Source organism: Centroberyx affinis, unplaced genomic scaffold (genome assembly GCF_046629955.1).
Source record: "Centroberyx affinis isolate AG114_WGS23_722 - 3 ecotype Tasmania unplaced genomic scaffold, CSIRO-AGI_Caff_v1 ptg005696l_1, whole genome shotgun sequence".
Classification (NCBI taxonomy): Eukaryota; Metazoa; Chordata; class Actinopteri; order Beryciformes; family Berycidae; genus Centroberyx; species Centroberyx affinis.
Genome location: NW_027282873.1, coordinates 120,320 through 130,025, shown reverse-complemented (window position 1 = coordinate 130,025; position 9,706 = coordinate 120,320). Strand labels below are relative to the sequence as shown.

Sequence of the window (9,706 nt, the reverse complement as noted above, 5' to 3'; positions counted from 1 at the left end):
GATGTTTCTCTCAGGCCTCTTGTGTGTCATGTCCTCCCATGAGCAGTGGAAATGCTGGGTCTTGCAAGAACTTGCTAGTCTTAAATAGTGGATGCACTCAAATCAGCCAATCTCCGCCTCCATTATTAGCACAAGTTTCAACGATCCCAACAATGGCTAGAAAACGACCCCAGTGATTGCACTGGATGAATAGACGACCATCACATCAAATTCATGCAGACCACTGACATTTGATGAGGGGTCATTCACACTCCCATATAGGTTTCCTGATGCACAACATTGCCACCTGTTGGCCAGCAGAACAGTTGTTTTTCTACAGGTGATTCAAAGCAGTTCTGTGAAGAAGAGTTACCATTCAATAGCTACCCCAACAAAAACACTTTCTGCTAAAGATATTTGGAAATGCCTCTGGTAAGGTGGCTATCATGGCATATCTATCACCAGGTCTGATTTTGTGTTCAAGTGTATGTAGTCTTTCAATACAGAATCATACCCCAACTTCATAGCACTTTCTGTGATATGGTAAGAGAGTGGCTAAAGTTGAAGTGTAACTCTCACTGATTTGTGTTTCTACAAAATAGTGAGAGCATATCAATTCTTCAATTGGTTGTGTGGTATGGCGCCATCAAAGGACTCACCACAACCAAGACAACCCCAAAGAGAAGCACTTATGAACACAAGAATCATCAATGCCTCCATTTGAAGTGATCCGAGTGTGTTTCCAACAAAACTGAACTCCGTGCAGCAGGCTGGTAAGTTGCATCAGTCAAATAAAACTACCCCAACAAGTAGCACTTACCGAATTCAAAGGTCAAGTCAATGCTCAAGTTAGGGTAATAATGATGACATTACAAGTTGGAAAAAATGCTCTTCTCCCTAGAGTAACCACTTACTGAATGTCCAAGGATGTTTCTCTCAGGCCTCTTGTGTGTCATGTCCTCCCATGAGCAGTGGAAATGCTGGGTCTTGCAAGAACTTGCTAGTCTTAAATAGTGGATGCACTCAAATCAGCCAATCTCCGCCTCCATTATTAGCACAAGTTTCAACGATCCCAACAATGGCTAGAAAACGACCCCAGTGATTGCACTGGATGAATAGACGACCATCACATCAAATTCATGCAGACCACTGACATTTGATGAGGGGTCATTCACACTCCCATATAGGTTTCCTGATGCACAACATTGCCACCTGTTGGCCAGCAGAACAGTTGTTTTTCTACAGGTGATTCAAAGCAGTTCTGTGAAGAAGAGTTACCATTCAATAGCTACCCCAACAAAAGCACTTTCTGCTAAAGATATTTGGAAATGCCTCTGGTAAGTTTCTCTCAGGCCTCTTGTGTGTCATGTCCTCCCATGAGCAGCGGAAATGTTTTGTTTTTGACCTTGACTTTATGTTTACCTTTGTAATTTTTCATACTGAAGCCTTTGCTTCCCTTTGCTCAGAGGTTAGTAGGTCTATTCTTGTGCATGGGGATGCAGCCATATTTTCACTCCAGGCTTAGACAGAGAGATAAAATATTGCTTAATAGGCAATCATCCAAACAGCTTAAAATCATTTGAAAGTAACTACTAAGTAAATTGCAGTATTAAAAAAAAGTTAAAAAAAATAAAAATAAAAAGTATGAAAAATGTGATTTAAATACAATAAAACATATATAAATGAATAAATCAATAAAACTAAGCCGTCAGAATAGACTTCCATGTTTGGTTTTTTAATCGAGGCACCACTTGTGCGTAGGTTATGACAAGAGCTAAATGTTTCTAATAGGGCTGCTGTGAGAATTGCAGAGTGGAAGTTGCTCATTTTAAATAGTGGATGCACTCAAATCAGCCCATCTCCGCCTGCATTATTAGTAAAACTTTCAGTGATCTTAACAATGGCTAGAAAATAATAATAATTTTTGATGTCCAAAATGCTATTTGCTTTGAACATTAAGGCAAAAATCTTGAGGGTTTTTAATCATTCAGCTGAAGGAATCTATACACTTTCTGGAGTTTGTCACACTGGCAGTCTAATCAAAACATGCTACCCCTTTGGCCATAATATACCTGGCCACAGTAGCCAGGTAAAGAATAGCCTTAAAGTGGAAAGCTCTAAATTTCAGAATTCATATTATACCTGTTTGTTAGGATAGTGTAAACACTATTTACAACCATGACCATCTCTCTCCAAATTATAGAAAATAAAACTTGAATCTGTGAATGATTAGGGCCTCTCCAACGAGAAAGATATGGTTATTTTCCCAATTCACTCTCGAAAAAGCTCCAGATGTTTCATTGTGATCACAATGCAGTTTTAAGTGTTAGTTTTCTGGTGAAGGTGACTAGGAGATCACCTTCACAAGAAAGCTTAATTTATTTGTTTCTGCATCAATGTCATTGTCTGAAAACATTAGGCTGGAAAGCTGTTCATAAACCAGGCAACACCAAATGCATCTACACAAAAGGAGTTAGAATAAGTTCTTTATTAATTCCATTGGGAAACAAAGTGTTGATGTTATAAATCCACTTTGCCTCCAATTTTAGGAGCGATTTTTCTATATCACCAACCATTTGACTCAGGATAGGCTTTATCAATGCCAATGTATCATTTTCAGTGTGGTTTTCATCCAAACAATGCCTTGCAACTGATGAAGAACATTACTCCTATGTTCACCCACACCCAGACATATTTTCAATTTTGTTGAAGTCTTATCAATGTAATATTTATTACATGGACATATAAGCAAATAAATAACATGGGTATAATTACAAATAATGCATAATCTCATGTTATAGGCTATACCTATCAGCAGACAAATGTTTTTGCACAGAGGCTATTATAATTACAGGATGTACAGCCTCTGCAGGGAGAACAGTGAATTAATGCAGACCTATTTACAGTACTACACCAGCTTTTCTGAACTTGTCTTTCATGCTCATGTGTGAACATAGGAGGCTTCTGAAAGACATTATTAGGAGACAGTGGGACAACTACCTGTCTATACATTGATGAACACCAAGGGCTGAAACGTCTGTACCTTGATCTGCTCCTCTGTATTCAAACGTTGGAACATCAGTCATCTCTTTGGCTTACGGTGAAGCACACCATTTTTGTTTTGAATGCAGTGAAGTGTCGGCTTTTTTTTTTTATTCAGTAACTGACCTGCTAACTCATTCACTCCCTGACTATTATGTTCAGACTGTCACAACCAAGTGGAAGTCAGTTGGTGGGCTACAATACTTTTAATAGCCTATTTAAAAATGAACAGATTTCAAGTTTTGTTAATTAGTGACTGATGAGGACCAACTCTTGGACAGGCATATGCATCAGTTACATTTTTAACAAAATACATCATAATATCAAAACCATTCAGTGAATATGTCCAGTTATTCTTCTTACAAAGATTCCCACACCAATTTAAAATACTTTGCTATCATATATACAGTATTTGTATTTTGAATAACATAACCTGTGCATATACAGTATATGGAAATAATTGTGAAACAACAATACCCCTCAAAGTCCCTATAGGCTTTTCAAAATTATAAAGTTGCAGACCCAAAGTAGGTTATTTTTTTTTTTATATATAATTTTATTTTCTGTGATTGTTACTGTTGTAGGCTATTGTACTGTATTACGTAGCCTACTACCTTGTGTTGAACTGAAATGAGTTACATTTACAAATACAACATGGTAATATTCTGTCGCTTTTACATGAATCCATCCTGGCGGAGGGATTTTTTTTTTTTTGCAGCGTGGAGCCTCTGGGAAATGTAGTTCCCACAACCCTCCCCAATGTTCTTTCAACATTCCGGTGACGTTTGTGCAACGTGATATCGTGCGCTGGAAAAAAATGTTTTATAACAACTTCCGCTTCATAACTGTAGTGATTACAGAGACGTTGTAGAAGGGTTTTCGAAAGGTTTCCAGAAACGTTTCGTTAGTTTACGAGTCGGGATAAATTAGCCTAATGGAGCACAACGGAGATAATTCCGGCTGGGCGATGCAACGACGAGTGGACGGTTTGGTCAACAAACATATGGCAGACATTGCCCTGGAAACACTCCAGCAAAGGCTGGCCGCTGTCTCCGACGAGATGCACAGTCTGGCTGAACATGTATCCAGACGCTCGGAGGAAATGCCCAAAGATGACCCGCGGCGAGGGGATGTCAACTTTGACGTGGAGTCGCTCACCGCAGCTTACAACACTGGGGTCGGTGAAAAGTTATCTAGTACATCCACAGGTAAGATACACTTAGCCATAAAACATCAGTTACACACACCACAAACCTGGAAAACATCATCTTCTAATGTTTTTATTATGCCTATTTGGTCTGCCAATCACAACTCAGGAAGAGTGACCATAATCTTAAAAGTTGGCCGTGAAACTTACTATATGGTGGCTTAAGTGAGTCTAAATTTGGTCTTGTAACTGTAGCCTACACTTTATAAACTGAACAGAGTATAGCACTTTGAATTGATTAGAATGTCTTGTCCTTCTGAATAATTTTAAAGCAATTCTGTCACATTTTCTACCTATTATTTCTTCTAGCCTACTTGCTATTTATTTAAAAAATGTAGGCCTATGTCCCTGTGTGTGTTGCTGATTGTTTGACTACTGGGGAATGTGTAACTGAATTGTATTGTGAATTTTCTTCTTCACTTTTATGAATGTTTTTTTTTTTCTAATTGGGGCTCTCTTGAAAAAAAAATGAAAATTTTCAAAAATTGCCAGAAATTTGTTTGGAAGCAACAAAAAAATCCCATCAGAGGAGCTTTCAGGAGCAATGTTCCCTCTAAGATCATAGTTTGGGGACTTATGTACAATAATGTATCATATTAACCATATAATAATAACTAATAATAATAATAATAATAATAATAGAAATAATAGACTTTTGTCCCCAGAAATGTTGTCAGTATAACAGGAATTTGAAGTTTGGGTGGCATATTTTGTTTTCCACATGACATTAGATGCAAGAACTTTGCCATATCTTAAGGTTTAGGAGGCTATTTTAATTTTCTGTCCTGATGTGTTTAGCCTAAAATAACCTCTCACCTGCCATGTATGCTAAGCCTGCATAGGGATCAGTTTAGCAAACCTACACACACACACACACACACACACACACACACACACACACACACACACACACACACACACACACACACACACGTAAACACACACAGCACTCGGGCTTGGTGGATGGGGGGATTACAACCCCCATTTTCCAACACAGCTCAGATGATATTTTGTAAATATACAGTAATAGATTCTGTTCAGATGTGTCTTCTTTCAAGGCAAGGCAGGCACAATAACATGACCGCTTATAAAATAGAATGATTATGTTTCTATTTATCACCACATTTACATTTACACATTTATTAACTTGAATCAGAAATTGTCAGAAATATTTTTTGGGGGGTGGGGGCACCTCATCATCTTGAGGGGAGAGCTGTCTCCTCCATCTCAGCTGAAACTTTCACCGATGGGTGATTGCCATGGATGCAAATATTATCCTTCAGACTCCCGGAGTAAGTGAAATACTCAGTTTTTAAGTTTGGTTCCAACACAGGGCCAACTACTGCGAGAGAAGGGTCGTCTCAAAAAGAAATGTCAGAAGATGAGGAAGAACATATGAATGTCCAAACTTGAAGAATCATGTGATAGCATTAAGGAGGCCAGAGAATCTTAGGAAGAAACAAAAAAGAAAGAAAAAGTCATCATGACAGCATTTTACAAGGACCCCAACACACTTTTTACCCAAGTGTGGTAACCTTAAAGCAGCAAAGCATGTGTCTTTCTCTGTTGTCATAGATAATGGCAAGTCAATATTATTTGTACAGCCCCTAATCAATTTCAGTCTCAAAAGGCTTTACAATGGCCACATTATGAAAACAATAAATGGAAATGACACCGCTCAACCACTGAGAACAAGGAAAAACTTGTTGAAAAACCTCATTAGGACCTCACTGGGTAGGACCTCACAGCGAGGGATCCCCTACCAGGATGGCCAGGATGCGCAGTGGGTGCCGAGAGTGAGAAAACAAAGATTTAGATGTTGATAACACAATGGAACATAAACAATATACCCAGAATAAACATGATAATAACGCTTGGGTGAAATGTCCGGATCTGATGTTTTCCATCCTTGGCTGTCATACCTTCTTCCCTTCCAGACCCTGCATTTCAATGCCGTCTCAGTGACAGAGTTACTGATGTCCTGTAAAATTCTCCTTGATGTTCATGGTCCACATTTACCAAACACAACCACAGACCAGGAGCTTTCTTCGGTTCATTAGTCTTTCTACTCGTCATGTCCATACCCGTGTCTGTTGCTGTGTTATCCTCCTCTGAGCTGAGCTGTCTTCCATCCTTGTTCCCACAAACTTGTATTGACTACATTCCATCCCTAATCCCAACCCCCAACCTTAACCTTAACAGCTTGCGTAACCCTAACCCTGACCTAAACCTAATTCTAATTCTGATCCTAAGCCTAAACCCATGCCCTAACTGTATAATATCCCCCGAGGACTCAAAATGATCTCGCTATGCAAAAATGTCCTCTGAAACTTAAACTGGTTCTCATATGGATAGCAAACTAGACGCATACACACCGCTCCCTATCACACTCTACCTCTGCCTCCCTCTCCAGAGACTGTTGCTCAGCGGAAGATCATCGCCCTATTGGTGGAGATCAAGGAAGAGCAGCAGAGGCAGTGGGCAGTGCTGAGGGAGCTCCAGGCCCAGCTGCAGGGCCAGCCCAGCCACGAGGAGGAGGAGGTGGAGTCCCTGGACATGGATCTCCCCCTCAACACCCTGGAGCAGCTGGATGAGACGGAGAAGCTGCTGGAGGACCCGGCAGCGCAGAGGAGAATGGTAGCGTGAATGGCTGTTGAAGTGGGTGTTGGTCATGGTGGCATTATACGCTTCGGTTTGATCAGAAGACTTACGCCTCTGTCTCCAAACGATAGGTGTCTCACCTGTCACGGATGGGCGGGGCTACGGTTGACGACGCGGTGCGGCGGCTCATGCAAGCTGTGCTCTCATTCGCTGTTGGCTCGGAGCTGAACTGGGTGGGCCGCGGGCAGAAGAGGAGCTTCAGGAACACTCGCCTCCAAGGGGTCCTTTTCCGTAAGTGTGCATACATGAACCTACAGAATATACTGAAATAAAAACGAATACAAGACCTGACAAAACCATAAAAACCCAGACAACGCAAAGGTTGTATAGAAAAAGGTTTTATCATTCAGAATAGTGAAATGGTGCAGGTCCGTTTCATATCACTTTGGTTAAGCATAGTGCTAAAATTCCCTGTACTAAATCAAAATACAGACATTTGTCTTGATGTATACATGCTTTTTACTTAATATACAAACTACTGACGTTACAAAAGGGACATAGTTGGACAAGTCCTTACACATGGTGCAAGCTGAAGATGTGGAAAGGTACACTGATTAAGGACTTTATTTACAGTATCCAAATGTACAGAGTCAAAACCTTTTTCAGTGCACTAGAATAGTCTGTAGAGGCAGGGGAACATGTGGGTTCAAGTATCAGGTGTCAAGGATGAGTATCCATGCGATGCATCGGTCCAATAATATGAAATGAAATGAATAAGTCATGGTTTAACAAATAAAACTTGGCGGTACAAAGGATAATCTCCGACCTCTCCACTAATGTGAAACTCTTAGGTGCTCTGAAACGAACACCAGTGGGTAAGGAGGCCACGCATCACCAGTATGCCGACGTGGTGAAGAAGTGGCTGCGGTTCGCCCCGTTCAGGCAGGGAGGGAGCGGCCGTCGCTACTACAGACCTCCTATGGAGTTCCCAGGTTCCTAAGAAACTGTCAAATCCACCGACAGCGACACACAAATAACTCACCACTCACTTATTCCAAGATAACCTTAAAGGGGTTCCACTCCCGAAATATCCGCAATAATGTAGCAGCATTTTCCCCATAATGCAACCTGTGTTGGGTGAAGAAAAGTATACAAGTCATAATGTCAAGGTGTACCTTTGTTTGCTTATAAAATGGAAACATTTTTGAGGATGCAATCATCTGTCTTTTTGAAATATTGGGCAGTTCACATCAGACATTTTTTGTTTATAAGTTGATATAGAGTGTCTTGGAATGAAACCTGTAAATGTGTTTATATTTCTGTATTTTGAAATATTGTTTTACATTTTGTTTATTGACAAAAGAATACACCAGTTCCATTTAATGAAAAATAATTCATTAGCTTAATGTAGGTTTGTAACCCCATTGAGGGCTATTTATACAGTATATGTGAGGATTTGTTGAATGAATGTGCACTGTTAATACAGCAGGGGGCGACAAAAGCCTAGCATTTGTCTCTTCCAGATGGAAGAGAGTCAAGCATTTCAGTGTGGTGGAAATTGAATAGAAGTTAATTTACTTCAAAAAAGAAAATAGTGTGGATATGGACAGCCATGAATGGCTACATTCTTCTCCTGGCTCAGTTTCTTACCCTAGTTACAATTAAAGCTGGTAAGGAATACCTACACATACTGTGCAAAAGTCTTAGGCGCCCTAGATTTTTTTATATACGTTTTTGATATGTAGAAACTTTTCATTTCACTATTTTTGAAAGCATCTTCGCTTTATGGATTTTTTTTTATTTTATTTTTTTATGTGTGCCTAAGACTTTTGTACAGTGCTACATGTTCTAATATTAGTATGCGTAAAGCTATGAAGGCCAAAAATGTCAAAGTATTTTTTTGTTTTTTGCATCCATGCTATTTCCTGCTTTAAAATGGCACAATATCACCAAACAGTGGCTGTGATTTTTCATTGATAAATGAAATTCTGTTTACAGTGCCTGGGAAAGGTGTCTCCTTGACTTTCTGCACATGTTCTTATGCAGCTGTAACCACAACCTAAAGAAGAGGTCTGAGTATTAATATGATAAAAAAAAATTGTTATGAGCAAATGTTTGCCCCTTAAGGGGGAATGAGCCCAAATGAGACACTGAGGTGAATTTTTTCTAAGTCATATTTCTGTTCTTCTTTTGTATGCTTCACATAGATAATTTCCTTTTAACTTTGATTAGACTATTTTGCATAGATTTCAGACAAAACACATAGATTAACTCATTTTTAAATCCCATTGCAGCACAAGAAAATGTCGAACAGGGATGAATACTTACCCCAGCTAGTGTATACTTCATTGTATATAAAGAGTGGTGGAGTCAATCCCGAAAGGCTTTAAAAGCACACCATGTTGTTAGACTTGAATGGGTAGCCTACACATTTTGTTACTATGAAGTAAATCCTGTATGTACTCTGCAGTAACTAGCTTGTACTGAAGAAAATGTGTCTTTTATTAGTTATTATTTAGAATCATTAAGCGACAGATAGATAGTTATTTTGTGTCCAACTTTCACACATCACATAGCAAGGTGAGGCACACATGCATGGCTAAATATTTGTAAAACCACCACTAGCTTGTCACATGGGCTGGTTGGCCAGACATCAAACATAGTCCTAGACTAAAATGGCCTTTTGAAATGGTCTAACTCTATTTGACTTTCACAGACATGGTTTAAACTGAGTTTTCTCTGAGTTGTAAACAAGTATAAGTGGTAACATCAGTATAGTGAGTTTTGCTTGGGGCTGCAATATTGAGAACTCTGAGCACACAACAACTTGCACAGCAAATATGAGCCTATTGGAACTTGATCAGTAGCTCTGAACAG

At 39.5% G+C, this 9,706-nt stretch overlaps 1 protein-coding gene across 1 annotated transcript; it reads left to right on the top strand.

The window, feature by feature from the left end:
• Positions 1-3,934: 3,934 nt before the first annotated feature.
• Positions 3,935-8,784, top strand: LOC139667683 (uncharacterized). The gene is made up of 4 exons (XM_071547173.1): positions 3,935-4,229; positions 6,642-6,865; positions 6,961-7,120; positions 7,681-8,784. Exons 1-4 carry the CDS (start codon positions 3,956-3,958, stop codon positions 7,827-7,829), a joined length of 807 nt encoding a protein of 268 aa, XP_071403274.1. The 5' UTR covers positions 3,935-3,955; the 3' UTR covers positions 7,830-8,784.
• Positions 8,785-9,706: the final 922 nt, after the last annotated feature.

Coding starts and splice junctions, on each gene's coding strand:
- LOC139667683 (XM_071547173.1), top strand. CDS start 3,956: ATGGAGCACAACGGAGATAATTCCGGCTGGGCGATGCAACGACGAGTG. Junction 4,230..6,641: donor GTTATCTAGTACATCCACAG/GTAAGATACACT, acceptor CTCCCTCTCCAG/AGACTGTTGCTCAGCGGAAG. Junction 6,866..6,960: donor CGGCAGCGCAGAGGAGAATG/GTAGCGTGAATG, acceptor TCCAAACGATAG/GTGTCTCACCTGTCACGGAT.